The following is a 17,693-nucleotide window of genomic DNA, read 5'->3' as shown; positions in this document are numbered from 1 at the left end:
CTAAAGGGGTCTGTAACCCTATAGGTGGAACAATAATATGAACTAACCAGAACCTCCCCCCCCCCCGAGCTCATGTTTCTAGCTGCATATGTGTCTGAAGATGGCCTAGTTGGCCATCATTGGAAAGAGAGGCCCATTGGTCTTGAAAACTTTATATGCCTCAATACAGGGGAATGCCAGGGCCAAGAAGTTGGGGGGGGGGTGGAGTGGGATGAAGGGTATGGGGGGACTTTTGGGATAGCATTGGAAATGTAAATGAAGAAAATACCTAATTAAAAAAAAAGAAATTAGGGAAACAACACCTTTCACAATAGTCACAAATAATAAAAAATACCTTGGTGTGACTCTAAGGAAGTGAAAGATCTGTATGATAAGAACTTCTAGTCTATGACGAAAGAAATCAGAGAAGATCTCAGAAGATGGAAAGATCTCCCATTCTCATGAATTTGCAGGATTAAAATAGTAAAATTGGCTATCGTGCCAAAAGCAATCTACAGGTTCAATGCAATCCCCAACAAAATTCCAACTCAATTTTTAACCTAATTAAAAAGGGCAATTTGCAAGTTCATCTGGAATAACAAAAATTCTAGGATAGCAAAAACTTTTCTCAACAATAAAAGAACCTCTGGTGGAATCACCATGACTGACCTCAAGCTGTACTACAGAGCAATTGTGATTAAAAACTGCATGGTACTTGTATAGCAACAGACAGGTAGACCAATTGAATAGAATTGAAGACCCAGAAATGAATCTACACACCTATGATCACTTGATCTTGGACAAAGGAGCTAAAACTATCCAGTGGAAACAAGACAGCATCTTCAACAAATGGTGCTGGCTCAACTGGCAATTAGTATGTAGACACATGCAAATTGATACATTATTATCTCCTTATACAAAGCTCTAAGTGGATCAAGAAACTCCACGTAAAACCAGAGACACTGAAACTTATAGAGGAGAAAGTGGGGAAAAGCCTTGAAGATATGAGCATAGGGGAGAAATTCCTAAACACAAGAGCAAGGGCTTGTGCTGTAAAATCAAGAATCAACAAATGGGACCTCATAAAATTGCAAAGCTTCTGTAAGGCAAAAGACACCGTCAATAAGACAAAAAGGACAGCAACATATTGGGAAAGGACCTTTGCCTATCCTACATCTGATAGGGATCTATTATCCAATATATACAAAGAACTCAAGAAGCTGGACTCCAGAAAACCAAATAACCCCATCAAAAAGTGGGGTACAGAGCTAAACAAAGAATTCTCAACTGAGTAATACCGAATGACTGAGAAGTACCTAAAAAAAAATGTTCAACATCCTTAATCATGAGGGAAATGGAAATAAAAACAATCCTGAGATTCAACCTCACACCTGTCAGAATGGCTAAGATAAAAAATTCAGGTGACAGAGATGCTGGCGAGGATGTGGAGAAAGAGGGACACTCCTCCATTGTTGGTGAGATTGCAAGCTGGTACAACCACTCTGGAAATCAGTCTGGCAGTTCCTCAGAAAATTGGACATAGTACTACTGGAGGATCCCACAATACCTCTCCTGGGCATAAACCCAGATGTTTTTCCAACTTGTAATAAGGACACATGCTCCATTATGTTTATATCAGCCTTATTTATAATAGCCAGAAGCTGGAAAGAACCCAGATGTCCCTCAACAGAAAAATGGATATAAAAAATGTGGTATATTTACACAATAGACTACTACTCTGCTATTAAAAGCAATGAATTTTTGAAATTCTTAGAAAAATAGATGTGTCTGGAGGATATCATATTGTGTGAAGTAACCCAATCTCAAAAGAACACACATGATATGCACTCACTGATAAGTTTATGTTATCCCAGAAGCTCAGAATATTTCTCAAAAATGGGAACAAAGTACACATGGAAGGAGTTACAGAGACAAAGTTCAGAGCAGAGAGACTGGAGGAATGATTACTCAGAGACTGCCCTACTTGGGGATCCATCCCATAAACAACCCCCAAACCTAGACACTATTGCCAATGCCAACAAGAGACTGCTGACAGGAACCTGATATAGCTGTCTCCTGAGGGCCTCTGCCAGTGCCTGGCAAATACAGAAGTGGATGCTCAGAATCATCCGTTGGATGGAGTACAAGGTCCCCAATGAAGGACCTAGAGAAAGTACCCAAGGAGCTGAAGGGTTTTGAAGCCCCATAGAAGGAACATCAATATGAAGGAACCACTAGCCCCAGAGCTCCTTGGAACTAAACCACCAATCAAAGAAAACACATGGTGGAATTTGTGGTTCTAGCAGTATATATAGCAGAGGGTGGCCTAGTTGGTCATCAATGGGAGGAGAGGCCCTAGGTCCTTTGAAGGTTCTATGCCTAAATATAGGGGAATGCAAGTACATGGAAAGGGAGTGGGTGGGTTGGGGAGCAGGGGGAGGTGGAAGGGGATAGGGGATTTTTGGAGGGGAAACTAGGAAAGGGGATAACATTTGAAACATATATGAAGGAAATATGTAATAAAAAGATTGTGTTTTAATTTCTGTGAAGAAATTTGTTGGAATTATTATCGGGATTGCACTGAATCTGTAGATTGCTTTTGGTGAGATGGCCACTTCTACAATATTAATTCTACTAATCCATGAACAAAGATCTTTTCATCTTCTTGTGTCTTCTTTAATGGCATAAAGTTTTTAATTATGCAAATCTTTTACTTCCTTGGTTTGAGGTAACCCAAGATATTGTGGGATTTCCCTCCTCTGCAATGGCATGTTAGTTGTTATTATGTAGACCTTGTTTAGGCAACCATATTGTTGAGATTTCATGGGTATAGCATCCCTGCTTTGTCTAGAAAACATGATATTACAGCAGGTGCCCTGGTCCACTGGGTCTTGTAATATCTCCACTGCCTTTCTCTTGATGTTTACTAAGGGTTATGTATTATAATCCTATACATTTTTATTTATTTATTTATTTATTTATTTATTTATTTATTTATTTATTTATTTATTTATTGTTATATGTGGATGTTTTGCCTTCATGTATGTTTGTGCACCACATGGAGGCAAGAAGAGAGCATCAGATGCAGCTGGTTGTGAGCCTGCATGTGGATGCTAAGAATCAAACCCAGGTCTTTTAGAAGAGCAGTCAATACTTTTAACAGCTGAACCTTCTCTCCAACTTCCCAAAGGATACTCCTAAAACTTGCCCTAAAACACATACATGCACACATGCGTGTGTATGTGCGTGTGTGTGTGTGTGCATGTATTGATATATTATGGTATATGTAAAGGTCAATGTAAAGTAAATGAAAGTCCTTAGGGCAAGACCACAACTATAAAACTCATGGAGGAGATCACAGAAGAAAATCTCCTCAGCATTGACCTTGGCAGTATGTTTTCGGCTTGCAAACAAAAGCTCAGGATTAAAAAGTAAGCAAATGATTATTTTAAAATGATACTATGTTAAAAAAAATCTTCTGAATTGAAAAAAAAACATTTTTTTTCAAACCTGAACTGCATCGTACAAACTGGGGAAAATTATGTGAAAATCGTGTGACTGGAGAGGAGATGTCCCTAATTTATGACTAACTCTTACAATAGTAGAACGACTGAAAACCCATCTTCAGAGTAGGCTCAGGACATTATTCCATAGAAGACATTAGGCATTTCCAGGGAAACATAAAATCTGTTTACTGTAGTAGTTACCAGAAAGTAATATTGAAATTACTCGTGGTGTTACGTATATTCTCTAGGATGGATAATTGTGAATAGGTGAGAGGTGATAGCAATGGTATGGAAAAATGTGGAAGCTTGTACCTGGGACTGTAGATTAGTACAGACATTGGGGAAAATAAAAGGGTGAGTCCTTAGGAACTTTTAAATAGGGCTGGAAGGACAGCTCAGTGGTAAGCTTTCTGGTCTTATAGAGGAGCTGGGTTTGATTCTTGGCATTCAGTCACCGATGGTGACTCACAGCATCTGTAACTCTTAATTCCAGAGTGTTCAATGCCCTCTTTTGGACTCCATTGGCTCTAGGCATACACATGGTGTACAGAAATACATGTAGGCAAAGTACTTACATGTATTTTAAAATAATTATTTTCATTTAAAACATACACACACACACACACACACACACACACACACACTATAATGACCAGAGAATCTAGAGGTCTTTTTCTGGGTTGATGAAAGCAAATTAAATTATCACCTTTTCAAGATGTCTTCAATCATGGTTTCTGTTCTTTAGTTCATCACAGTAGTCTAATGGACAATGAAACCGTGATGTGTATTTGTAAGAAAATATGATTGAGTTTCAGAAAAAGACCTTATTGTATGCTACTATTTGATAACCTAAAAGGACATTATATTAAGTGAAGTAAAATAGAAAGAAAAACATTAGCTTGCTTGTCCATAGTTTTTTTATTATATATTTTCTTCCTTTACATTTCAAATGATATCCCAAAATCACCCTATACATTCCCCCGCCCCCGCGCTGCTCCCCTACCCACCCACTCCCACTTCCTGGCCCTGGCATTCCCTGTACTGGGGCATATGATCTTCACAAGACAAAGGGCCTCTCCTCTCATTGATGGCCAACTAGGCCATCCTCTGCTACATATGCAACTAGAGACACAGCTCTTGTGAGTACTGGTTAGTTCATACTCTTGTTCCTCCTGTAGGGTTGCAGACCCCTTTAGCTCCTTGGGTACTTTCTCTAGCTCCTTCTTTAGGTGTCATGTGTTCCATCCAATAGATGACTGTGAGCATCCACTTCTGTATTTGCCAGGCACTGGCATAGCCTCACAAGAGAGAGCTATGTCAGGGTCCTGTCAGAAAAATCTTTTTGGCATATGCAATAGTGTCTGGGTTTGGTGGTTGTATATGTGATGGATACCTGGGTGGGGCAGTCTCTGGATGGTCATTCCTTCCATCTCAGCTCCAAACTTTGTCTCTGTAACTCCTTCCATGGGTATTTCGTTCCCCATTCTAAGAAAAAAACGAAGTATACACACTTTGATCTTCCTTCTTCTTGAGTTTCATGTGTTTTGCATATTGTATGTTGAGTATTCTAAGTTTCTGGGCTAATATCTGATTATCAGTGAATGCATATGATGTGTGTTCTTTTGTGATTTTTGGGTTACCTCACTCAGGATGATATCCTCCAGATGCATCCATTTGCCTAAGAATTACATGAATTCATTGTTTTTAATTGCTGAGTATACTCCATTGTGTAAATGTACCACATTTTCTGTATCCATTCCTCTGTTGAAGGACATCTGGGTTCTTTCCAGCTTCTGGCTATTATAAATAAGGCTGCTATGAACATAGTGGAGCATGTGTCCTTATTACGAGTTGGAACACCTTTTGGGTATATGCCCAGGAGAGAAATTGCTGGATCTTCTGGTAGTACTATGTCCAATTTTCTAAGGAACTGCCAGACTGATTTCCAGAGTTGTACCAGCTTGCAATCTCACCAACAATGGAGGAGTGTCCCTCTTTCTCCACATGCTTGCCAGCATCTGCTGTCACCTGAATTTTTGATCTTAGCCATTCTGACTGGTGTGAGATGGAATATCAGGATTGTTTTGATTTCCCTTTCCCTGATGATTAAGGATGCTGAAGTTTTTTTTTTTTTTTCCAGGTACATCTCAGCCATTCATTATTCCTCAGTTGAGAACTCTTTGTTTAGGTCTGTACCCAATTTTTAACAGGGTTATTTGATTTTCTGGAGTCCATTTTTGTGAGTTCTTTATATATATTGTCTATTAGTCCCCTATCTGATTTAAGATTGGTAAAGATCCTTTCCCAATATGTTGCTGCCCTTTTTGTCTTATTGACAATGTCTTTTGCCTTACAGAAGCTTTGCAATTTTATGTGGTCCCATTTGTCCATTCTTGATCATACAGCACAAACCCTTCCTCTTATGTTCAGGAATTTCCCCCCTGTGCCCATATCTTTGAGGCTTTCCCCCACTTTCTCCTCTGGAAGTTTCAGTGTCTCAGGTTTTATGTGGAGTTCCTTGATCCATTTAGAATTGAGCTTTGTATAAGGAGATAAGAATGGATCACTTCACACTCTTCTACATGATAACTTCCAGCTGTGCCAGGACCATTTGTTATAAATGCTGTCTTTTTTCCACTGGAAGCTTTTTACTCCCTTGTCAAAGATCAAGTGATCATAGGTGTGTGGGTTCATTTCTGGGTCTTCAATTCTATTCCATTGGTCTACCTGTCTGTCGCTGTAAAAGTACCATGCAGTTTTTTTTGTTTGTTTGTTTGTTTGGTTTTTTTTTTTTATCACAATTGCTTTGTAGTACAGCTTGAGGTCAGGCATGGTGATTCCACCAGAAGTTCTTTTATCATTGAGAATAGACTTTGCTATCCTAGGTTTTTTGTTTTCCAGATGAATTTGCAAATTGCCTTTTCTAATTTGTTGAAGAATTGAGTTGGAATTTTGATGGGGATTGCATTGAATCTCTAGATTGCTTTTGGCATGATAGTCATTTTTACTATTTTAATCCTGCCATTCCTTGAGCATGGGAAATCTTTCCATCTTCTGAGATCTTCTTTGATTTCTTTCTTCAGAGACTTGAAGTCCTTCTCATAAAAATATTTCACTTCCTTAGTTAGAGTCACGCCAAGGTATTTTATATTATTTGTGACTATTGTGAAGGGTGTTGTTTCCCTAATTTCTTTCTAGCCATAATTTTTTTTAAAGTTAATGCTGTGTAGTTGTTTCCTCTACAAGAAGGAGACAGAAAGCTCACCAGGTTTATAAAAGTTAGACGAAATTCCAAAGACTCAGAGGCTCATAAAACTTCCACGACTCGTGGGTCCACTCCAAGATTGTTGAAACAATTTCTCAGAAAGAGGAGACTTTTCCATAGTATATCTGTCTACGAGATACACAGGGAACTCTAGTAGAATGGATTTCACTAGTTGACACCCATGCTCGAGTGAATTCTCCAATGATACAGCTCCCTTTGAGTCACCCAAGTTTAGCTAAGTAACACCAACAAAATCACTGGTTCACAATTAGGATGTGGGTGAAATTACTTCTTTGGTTTATCATTTCTCCCTTTATTGGGGTGAATAAAAATAGGCTTTCCAGGGAAAGTTCATACAATATTCAAATTCACAGAGAATAAAACAGAATGAATGATGTGTCATGACCTGAGAGGAAATCAGTAGATGAGTCCTTAAAAGGGCTCTTGAGATGTGAAGGGACACAGACAAGACAGAAGGACTTAGAAGTATAGTCATCAATGCACTTCTTGAATGCATAATAGGGCCTTCTGCACGGCACCATGCTAGGATACAAAAAGGATATAAAATTTTCAATATCTAAAGTGGGCAAATCTAGATATCTAATTATAAAACAGTGATGTAGTCAATAAAATTGCATTCTGTGAGATACTTGTGTCCAGTAAGTAATTATTAGTAACCAGATCTTCTTTTCTCTAATCCAAAAAGAGATTAAAAGTATCATGTAAGATGACAGCTACATCAATCTGCTTTAGATACTGGTGACCTTACTTCCTCTGCGGAACCCATAACATCCTTTTATGAATTTCAAATACATGCAATAAATTTTATATTTAAAACTAACAAACTAAGTATGAAATAAAACCATAAAAAGAAATGGCAAAAGGTATGTTAATATTCTACCGAATGCAAGAGCATTGCCTCTAACTACCTCGATCACAGTGGAGAGACTTGGGAATCACTAACTGACTCTGGAGTGGCTTGGGGATCCATGCTCTCTGATGACCAATTAGCTACTGTCCTGGATGAGAAGATCCTAAGGGGTGTAGGTTTCCATGGAAATGCAATTTCCTTCTCACAAGATAAAATATGTGGAAAGCCATGGACAACTGCGTGCCCAAATACACCAGTGGCTTCTTCAGAATTCTTGAATATGAATTATGTTTCTACTAATATAATTGAATTGTTACATTTTCTGCAAGCTTAATAAGAAAACATAGTAACCACAAAACAATTTATTATGTTGTATTCTGCATCCAAATAAATACTTCTTTTCTATTAGGTTATATAGATGCTTGAATTATTTAGACCTTGATAAACAAGATAAAGAAAAAACACATTTATTTGTGTACAATATTGTCTAGTTCTCTGAGCTAGTAAATATAAAATATAGAATCTCAAGTAGCAGCTAGCTGAATAAAATTTAGAGCAAAATAGGGCATATTTAAATGATTAATTTCTATTTAGTATTTGGGCAACCTGAAAATAACAACACAAAATAATTATCTGGCATTTGTTCCCTTGATAGATATAACTAATATGAGGTAGGAATTAGCTTATATTCCACATTTACATAATTAAATGTAACAACTCAGAGTTTTCTATAAGCAGAAGACAGGCTTATATGGAACTCTTATTTTAAACACAGGGTCCCCAATGAAGGAGCTAGAGAAAGTACCCAAAGAGCTGAAGGCATTTGCAGCCCCATAGGAGAAAAAACAATATGAACAAAACAGTATCCCCCAGAATTCCCAGAGTCTAAGCACAAACCAAAGAGTGGTGCTTAGATGGGACTCATGGCTCTAGTTGCATATGTAGCAGAGTATGGCCAGCTAGGTCATCAATGGGAGGAAAGGCCCTTGGTCCTATAAGGACTTTAACCCCCAGTGTAGGGGAATGCCAGGGCCAGAAAGAAGGAGTGGGTGGGTTGGTGATCAGGGGAAGGGAGTGGAGATAGGGCATTTTTGGATGGGAAAGTAGAAAAACGGATAAGGTTTGAAATGTAAATAGAAAATATCTAATAAAAATTGAAAAAAAGAATTCTAGAAATGAGAACAGTTACCATGGACTTGATAACCCTGTAAAGCTACATTATTTGGCCTCTGATGTAAGAATAAGTAAGTCAGGAGAATCTAGAACTTTGGAAAGAATGAACCAGACAAGACAGTAATGTTTAATGATTAAGCTGGTTTTTGGTTTATTCTCTAGTTTCTCTAGTCTCTCACTTTGGTGAAACATTATCATCTTCCCACCACCAAACGGCATTTCTGAGGTGCATTGCACACCTGAGGAAACCATGAGACACACCCCTCCCATTACAGAATGCCTCCCTAATAATTTGCATGCTGCCTCAAGTAGAAAAGCAGCCTTCATAGCTGGCCTCTAGGTGCTCCATGAAACACCATTAATTATTATTTCCTTATGTTCTCCAAATATCATAGAAGCATATCCATTTCAGTAGACCTTAAAAGGGCTCTTGAGATGTGAAGGGACACAGACAAGATGGAAGGACTTAGAAGTATAGTCATTAATGCACTTCTTGACTTTGCATAAAAGGGAATTTGGCACAGTATCATGCTAGGAATCTGGAAGGCACTGCCATCAGGATAATGCTTCTCTGCTTCCCACGATGGCCTAGGAACTGCCTCCTTTCTACAAGAGGAGACAATATCCATTCTCCAAGCACCACTGTACAAAATTGACTCTAGCTCTTTGTTTCATATGGACTAAAGACACTGAACTACAAAGCGTTTCAAGAGATCTCTACTTCCAACAACAAGGCAAGGAAACACCAGGCCCATGAGGTCTGTTGATGCTCATTTTGTACTAGCTGCTTTGCAAGGACAGGATGAGTGTGTAACTCATGACCATTAAATCAGATTGTACTGGCCCTTTGCTATTCTATCACAAGTCACTGGCTCTCCCTAGCACCTTCCACAGAGCCCCCTTGACATCCTTGTTCCTTAGGGTATAGATCAGAGGGTTGAGCATGGGGGTGACAATAATATAAAAAAGGGCCACAAACTTCCCCTTGCTCTCAGAATAGGTGCCCTTGGGTTGTAAGTATGTGTACATGGCTGCACCATAAAACATAGAAACCACCACAAGGTGGGACCCACAAGTCCCCAGAGCCTTTTTGCACCCTGCCATTGACTTGGTCTTCAGCACTGCCTGAGCAATGTTTGCATAGGAGCTTAGAATTAGTGTTATGGGAAAAATCAAAAATACAACTCGGACCACAAACATTTTGGCTTCTGTTCCTTCTGTGTCCTCACAGGCCAACTTCATGAGACTAGGTATCTCACAGAAGAAGTGGTTCAGTCGGTGTCCACAAAGAGGCACCACCATCATGAGGCTCGTCTGAATTAGAGAGTTCAGGAATCCTCCTACCCACGAAACAATAGCTAGTGAGAGGCAGAGAACGGGGTGCATGATGGTCGTGTAGTGCAGTGGGCGGCACACAGCAGCATAGCGGTCAAAGGCCATCACAACCAGGAGCACACTCTCTGTGGTGGCTAAAGCAAGGAAAAGGAAGAGCTGGGCCACACACCCTCCATAGCTGATGGTTCTGTCATATCCCTGGAGGTTAATCAGAAGCTGGGGCACAATGCTGGTGGTATAGCACAGGTCCAGGAAGGACAGGTGGCAGAGGAAGAAGTACATGGGCTTTTGAAGCCGAGCATCCAGTTGTGAAAGAATAATGATGGTGGAGTTGCCAAAGAGAGTTAGGGAGTAGAAAATGGAAATGAGGACAGAGAGAAGGAGTTCCAGTTGAGGGAAATCAGAGAAACCCACCAAGAAGAAACTCTGTCTAAAACTTGTATTGAAACTTCCCATAGTGTTTCACATGCTCCAATTACAGAACACAATTCAAGGTTTGCTAGGAAGAACACAGATCAGAGCATTGTTCCAGATAATTCTGAAATACTCCAGAATTAAGCTTTTTCTTCTCTACTTTGATAGTTCAGTCTTCAATTCTTACCTTTTTCCTCTTCAAACTGGAAATCACAGGACTGTGGTACTGTCTTTTGTTTAAACTATTACTATGCTCTGTATATGTCCTGAACTTCATCCAGTTCCCACAGTCCCATGAATGTCTCACTGTCTGGCAGCAGATGTAGAGTCTTTCCTACCTTCCTGTATTGATGTTAAGATCTATCCCAGGAACAGGTAATGTTAAAGTTTCTTTGAAAAATATAAAGAGTAAAATATAGCCTTATAAGTCCCTATCAGTCTCTTTGACTCTTCTTTGGTTCACTTGACAGAGTGTTTTGTGTAGACCCAGGACTAACCAGGATGAAATCACAATTTTGGCTCCACCGCCCCATTTCCATCATGGTGGTGACAAGAACCCCAACCCCCAAGCCCTACTTGTGATCAGATATCTAGTCCTCTTCTCTTGCAAAGTTTGATGAATTAGAAGGCTAAGGACTCAAGGATTCCAGGAAGCCATTTGGACTCCATCTTTGACACTGCTGTGGAAAAGATATTGAAGCATAAATGGTACAGTAAATATTAATTACCATGTAGATAAACTAATATATTAAAGCCATTTACTAACATAAAACACATTCATTAGTTCTTTGTGATGGTACCTGAGGTGTCACTGTTACCAATTTTTTATATGCATACTTTCAAGTGTATAATGTCAAAGTTGGCATTTGCATGGCCATCTTCTTAGAATGGTGTGCTGTATTTAGAGTCCTTACTAAAGTCCCTGGGAATCATCTCTAATCCTAACAAGCTGAATCACCTGTTCAGACAAGTTCACTTTCAATTCTGTGAGTTTCGGACTGGTGAGATGGCTTAGTGGGTAAGAGCACCCGACTGCTCTTCCGAAGGTCCAAGGTTCAAATCCCAGCAGCCACATGGTGGCTCAATTCTGTGAGTCTCATTTTATCTATTATGCAACAGATTAAAACAAGGCTTTAAAGGAGATTGAACGATATTATATCTTCTTCAAGCTATTAATAATATGCTACATGAAGTTTTTCAAATGTTCTATTATATATTTTAATGACATGTATAAATTATACCTGTAACTGGGTCCTGTGAGGCAATTCAACACACACATAGAATATAAACTCACAGAACCCAGCCTCCCCTTATTCACATTTTACACTTGCCTTTCCAAACTCTAGTGACCAGCATTCTACACTTAGTTTGGCAACTTTACCTTCCACATTAGAAAGTTCGTGAAACTCATATATTTCTGGGTCCTGAAGCCTTTGTCTGTACCATTTATCTTGATCGTGCAGCAAGGTCTGCTTCATTAACTGCTGAAGATCCATCTCCAAACACACTGTCTAGGGAATGAACAGAACTCAACAAATATTGTTAAATGAATTGGTAAATTCATTCTTCTTAGTGAGAACACAGAAATATCATAGAAATGTGTTTACTGGGTGACATAAAGGGAATAAACACTTATTGTTTCTAACTTAGTGAAATAATGTTTTGACATTTTAACCATTCCTATTCTATATTTTATAAATGATGCTGTTCGTGAATATAGCCATGCTTAATATTTATATGAATATAAATGAATCAAAGCTTGGAAACCTTAATAAAGTGATGATTTACATTAATATGAATCAGTAAAAAAAATGAACTGAGCTTCAAATCTTGAAGCATAAGACAGATGAAACTCAGCATGAAAACCTGAAGTCCACATAGTAGAAAACTAGGTGACCTGGGAATGTACTCACAGAAGGCTCAGCACAGATAATCCTTACCCGCTGACTGTTGAGTCTTATCAAGACTACACAAAAATCTAATAAGGGCCTCCTTTCACATGGAGAGGGAAAGTTGAAAGCCATTTCCTCACCTGATTGTGTCTTCTGTCTCTTGACTCTCTGACATGGAATCTGAGACCAGTGATAACTGATGACGGCCTGTCTCCACTCCTCACCACCTGGACCTTTTAATTCCTTTGTGCCCATGAGTTCCCTAGTCCATTGATGTATATATTCGTTGCCCCATTATTTCTATCATTTTCTTTTTAATAACCTTAAGCATACCAAAGTAGGATCTACCCAATTCTGCAAGAATGGGTTATTTTATAGGCTCCATCACTAAAATCAGGCTAATCAATTCTGCAGAAAATAAATAATTCAAATGCCCAAATCAGTACCAATAAATGTCATGTTCTTGCTAACATATGTCTTACCTTGCCTTTTCGTCTGGCTACTTGTCTATAGAATTTATCTATTATCAGGCTGCACAATATTAAGACACTCATTCCATCTCATCCCAGTTTCCTTGGTCACCCTCTGCTTGTTCTCATCCTTATAGCATCTGACATGTTAAGTAGCTGTCCCTTGCTGTTCAGTCCTTTCCCCTCCCTTCCTGGATGTCTCCATCCTTCCCTATCATCTGCTCTCACAGTCTTCTTTACCTGTACATCATTGAACCTCTTCTATTCCCATATCATAAACTCTTCCTGGAAAAGAGCACCCATGTCAGGGCTTGAGTCAAATTCACTCTGTTGATTATACACAAATATCTCTCCATTCCTATGTATTGTCTGCATTGCAAACTTTCACTGTTTATTTATTTCAATCTTTTCATTTTATGTGTTTCTGATGATTTGACACTTGAGACTTTGATTCACCATAAAGCTACTTCCCTTTTTATGTACAGAAATTCTCACAGATAGCAAAGGACTTTCTGGTAAGAAACATCTCCTGAAAACAGTCAACATTCTTCCCAGCTCCTTTGTTGGGTTCATAAATGATGCTGAAATTATTCAAAACTACAGTATCTAAGGTTTATACACTGTCTCGTGGTCTGTGGCTTTCGTCTGCATCTCCTCTCAACGTCCTTTCTTCCTATCAAACTCTGGCACATCACTCTGTGGAGCCACAGACACCAGGCCTCTTCCTTTTGAGAACTGTGAATAATGAGTTACTGATAAATTACAGCTATGTTGTTAAAAGGGGCCTCTCTTGACCATTAATTTAACAAAGCCTCTGTGTTAGTTGACATCTCCTTGCCTGTCACATTCACTAGGAAGACTCCTGGACTTCAGCATGTCCAACATGAAACTCATTCTTTTCAGTTATTAAGAAAATGAAATCCAACTGCTTATTCTCTTTTGTCCTTCATCTCATGGAAGCACTTTTCAGCTATGCTGGCCAACGGACCAGAAAATTTGTCATCAGCCTCTGCACTGACATTTTCTGTGAGCACACCCTACATGCCACACCATCTACAATAGCATTTCTCAATCAGAGATGAGGTCAGTCATTCTAGAAGATTTTCCCACATGTACATACATTTCTGTTGTGTGTAGAGGCCAGGATTGGTGCTGTGTCTTTTTCAATGCACACAGCCTACCATCACCACCACATATACATGAATTATCTAATCCCAAATGTCAGTGTATGAACTTAACACTCTTGCTTCTTGGGAGAATTCTTTTCTACTTTGGTGTGAACTGAAGGCTCCTTGCCATATAGCCATATGGACACTTCATCTTCTCACATATCACTTATCATCTGTGACACTACGTTATGACCTTTAGATCTGTCATGACAGGGCTTATGAGAAACAGAGCTATGTCTGCCTTGTTCCTCACAGTTGTTTTTTAGCAACATAAAGACATTTATGATCTATGAAAATAATAAAATCCTTGAGAGCAAAGGTCACAATTAATATTTTTCCAATTTCTCAATGCCATTCCACTACATTATTGATTTTAATAAACAGAGTCAGATTCGAGTGAGAAACATCAATCATTCTACCAAGCAAAGGATGTTGTACTAACTCCATTGTTGGTAGAGTCAGCCTTAAATCACTCAGTGTTTGGTAGCATGGATTTCCTTCTTATCTATGCTTTTCTATCCTTGCATAAGTGTTTCTCATGGCATGTTTTTCATACATTTTAAATTAAAATATAATTGCATTACTTTCCCCCATTGTTTTCCTCCCTCCAGCCCTTCCCAAGTCACCTCCCTCCAACTCATTTCATGTGCCATCCTCAAATTGGTAACTCCTCTGATTATTAGTGTGATGTGATGTGTGTGTATATAGATACTCTATTTTATCTGCCCTTGTACTTTTTATTAGTTGATAGAAGACTCAGCTCACCATCAAAAGTTCTTAGGCACCATTGCATCCTTCTGTACATGTTCCATCATGGCCACCCACTCCTCCTTCTCTTCCTCCTTCTCCTCTTCTTCCTCAACCTTCTCCTCTTTCTCCTCCTTCTCTTCCTCCTCCCCCCATAGACATAACTGCTGCTTACTCCTCTCAACCTTCTCATGCTAAAATCATCCAGCACCTCACTCTAGTCCACATCTTCCTTATGACATGAGTTTCAAGGTTCTATCGTATTCTTAGAAAAAATAACCAGCATTATCCAGCATTTTGTCAGCTCATTTGACCTCCAAAAGTTGAGCAAACCAATCCACGTCCTGTTTAAACACAGATACCTTTTGTAGACCTTGGTCTCCCCTCATGGCTCCCTTCTTGTCTACTCCAAGAAGTCTTTCTTGATGTATTGTCAACAGCTCTGACTTTGCCTCTACTCCTTGTTGCCTAGCTGTGATGTATGTGCCTTATTTTGCATGTTATTTCCTTGGCATCACAGAAGCTAAAATTTGCAAAAATGTTATTAAGCCAATCTTTACACTTAATGAGGTAACCAAGATGTTTAGCGAGTGCTCTAATTTTATGCAACTAAAAAGTTGGTAAAATTACTGTGCAACCTGCTGTGTATGCTTGAGTGGGAGGACAGAGAAAGAAAGACTCAATTAGTGCTGAAGTTGCCTGAGTTCCACCTTTCCACACTCAAACCAGGGACACAACTGAGCCTTGTATAACTGCCTCATGCTATGCCTGGCGTTGTCTGGTTTTATCTGTGGAGACAGAAATGCCACCAAGTCATTACGAGAGAGAGAGAGACCACGACTCCCGATGCCCTTACCTTTCTGAATTCTCTTGTCATCAAAGGTGAGGCGAGCACTCCATGACACTATTATCATCTACCAGCCAGGGAAAACCACTTGGTACTTTGGACCTTACTTCATCTGTAAGGTGGAGTGCTTGTGAGAGAGTTACTGTCCAGGAGATGTTGTGAGGATAAGCGGTTTCTTCCTTGAACTGCAGAGGTTGCTGAGATTCATAACTTAGTGCGAGGAACCACCACAGCCCTGCACTACCTCACTCAGGCTAAGTTGGACCAAGTGGCAGTTTTAACACTACATAAGCTACTATCCCTAAAACTGAACCCTTCGATTCTGTCCTAGGGGCATTGCCAACTTTAAAATTCTCAAAAGGGAGAGTTATTTATATATTTATTTACTCATTTATTTATTTATTTATATGAACCAAGTCTCTAGAGGTCTCAAGGCTCAAATGAGACAATTAAAATTAACCAATAGCCTTCCCAAGATCTGAATCGCAGGCCTTTGTTTTTTCCTATTCCCCATATATTGCTTAAAATAGCTGATAATTATTCAGTATCCTCACCAAACTCCAAAGATCAGGAAATACTAGCCCCAAACTGCCTCACTGAAATTAACAGGAGCTGAATAGCAGCTGCCTGTCCCTTTGAAGGAACATGCTATGTCTCCAGTGAACAACGTCTCTTTTTAGATACCTTAATTTCCATCCTGTAGGCCTTCTGGTTTTCAATCCTGAGATATTAAATTGTTTACTATATTTCTTTCTTTCTCTTTTTGTTCTTTAGTGTGTGTGTGTGTGTGTGTGTGTGTGCTGGCTTGGAGGTCAAAAGACAATCACAAGAGTGCGTTCTCTCTTTCTGGCGTGTGAGTTACAGAAATTGAAACCATGTCAGGTTTGGAAGCAGACACATTGAGTCTCTAATCCCTATCCTGAACTCTTAAGAAGAGGACAGAAGAGAAAACCTGGAGAATCAAGGACAACATATCAGACTTGGAAGGAAACCCTGAAGTCCTTGTCCAATTCACAGAACTTCTCTGAATGTGTACAACTGTGCTCATGATTTAATGTCTCAGTGATGAGAATCATGCCTTATATGGCTTTTGGCTCTTCCTTCAGAAACTACCCTTTTAGATTCAAGGCCTTGTCCTTCTCTTGACCTTCACTGCCACAGGGACACTCATGTTCCACACACATAGCAGCTTAACAAAGACTGAGGGCATGTACTAACTTCATGTAGTACAGTTTATACATAGAAATAATGTACATATTTTAGTGCATGAGTTCTGTGGTATTAAATTTTAATTTTAGTTTAAGGAATTAAAAGTTAACAAGGAAAAATCATGACTGATGAGATATTTTTAATATAATGTCCATATTATACCTTATCCTTTCTGTTGTTTGCTCACATCATATATTTAATTTTACCACATTTAGTATTTTTTCTTTTGTTGCCTACTTTAAAATTATATATATCTATATATATCTATCTATATATACATGTATACATGATAATCATTTTGCTTTTGTTTGTGAATTTCTCGTGTATGTTTTATGATTGTTCTGCATGTTTCTTCACAATGATAGCCTTCACAGTTATTGAAGCCAACTGGACCATTGTTGTTAGTTAGCTAGTATGCTATTTACCTACTGAGCTGTGACTGTCTGACTGTGTTTTGGTACAGTTTCTTCAACATTCAAAGTCTTCCAATAGCAGTAGGACCACAGCTGTTAATGTGGAGACACAGACAGAGCCTTCCAAATGGTTCCTAGGCTAACCACTGAGCTGAAAGGTAAGTTAACCTAAGAGGATTAGAAGTACTGTGCTAATGCGATACTCTAAGTTAGACAAGAGCCACAAAAACCACACTGATGCCAGGCGTGGTGGCGCACGACTTTAATCCCAGCACTCAGGAGGCAGAGGCAGGCAGATTTCTGAGTTCGAAGCCAGCCTGGTCTACAGAGTGAGTTCCAGGACAGCCAGGGCTATACAGAAAAACCCTGTCTCGAAAAAAACCAAAAAACCAAAAAACCAAAA

At 39.1% G+C, this 17,693-nt stretch overlaps 1 protein-coding gene across 1 annotated transcript; it reads right to left on the bottom strand.

The window, feature by feature from the left end:
- Nucleotides 1–9,652: 9,652 nt before the first annotated feature.
- LOC110305615 (olfactory receptor 10-like) lies at nt 9,653–10,585 on the bottom strand. Its single transcript, XM_021177644.1, has one exon. The coding sequence runs from the start codon at nt 10,583–10,585 to the stop codon at nt 9,653–9,655; it is 933 nt and encodes a 310-aa protein (XP_021033303.1).
- Between the last annotated feature and the right edge of the window lie 7,108 nt (nt 10,586–17,693).

This window comes from Mus caroli, chromosome 11, assembly GCF_900094665.2.
Source record: "Mus caroli chromosome 11, CAROLI_EIJ_v1.1, whole genome shotgun sequence".
NCBI lineage: Eukaryota > Metazoa > Chordata > Mammalia > Rodentia > Muridae > Mus > Mus caroli.
This window is presented reverse-complemented; position numbering and strand designations above follow the sequence as displayed.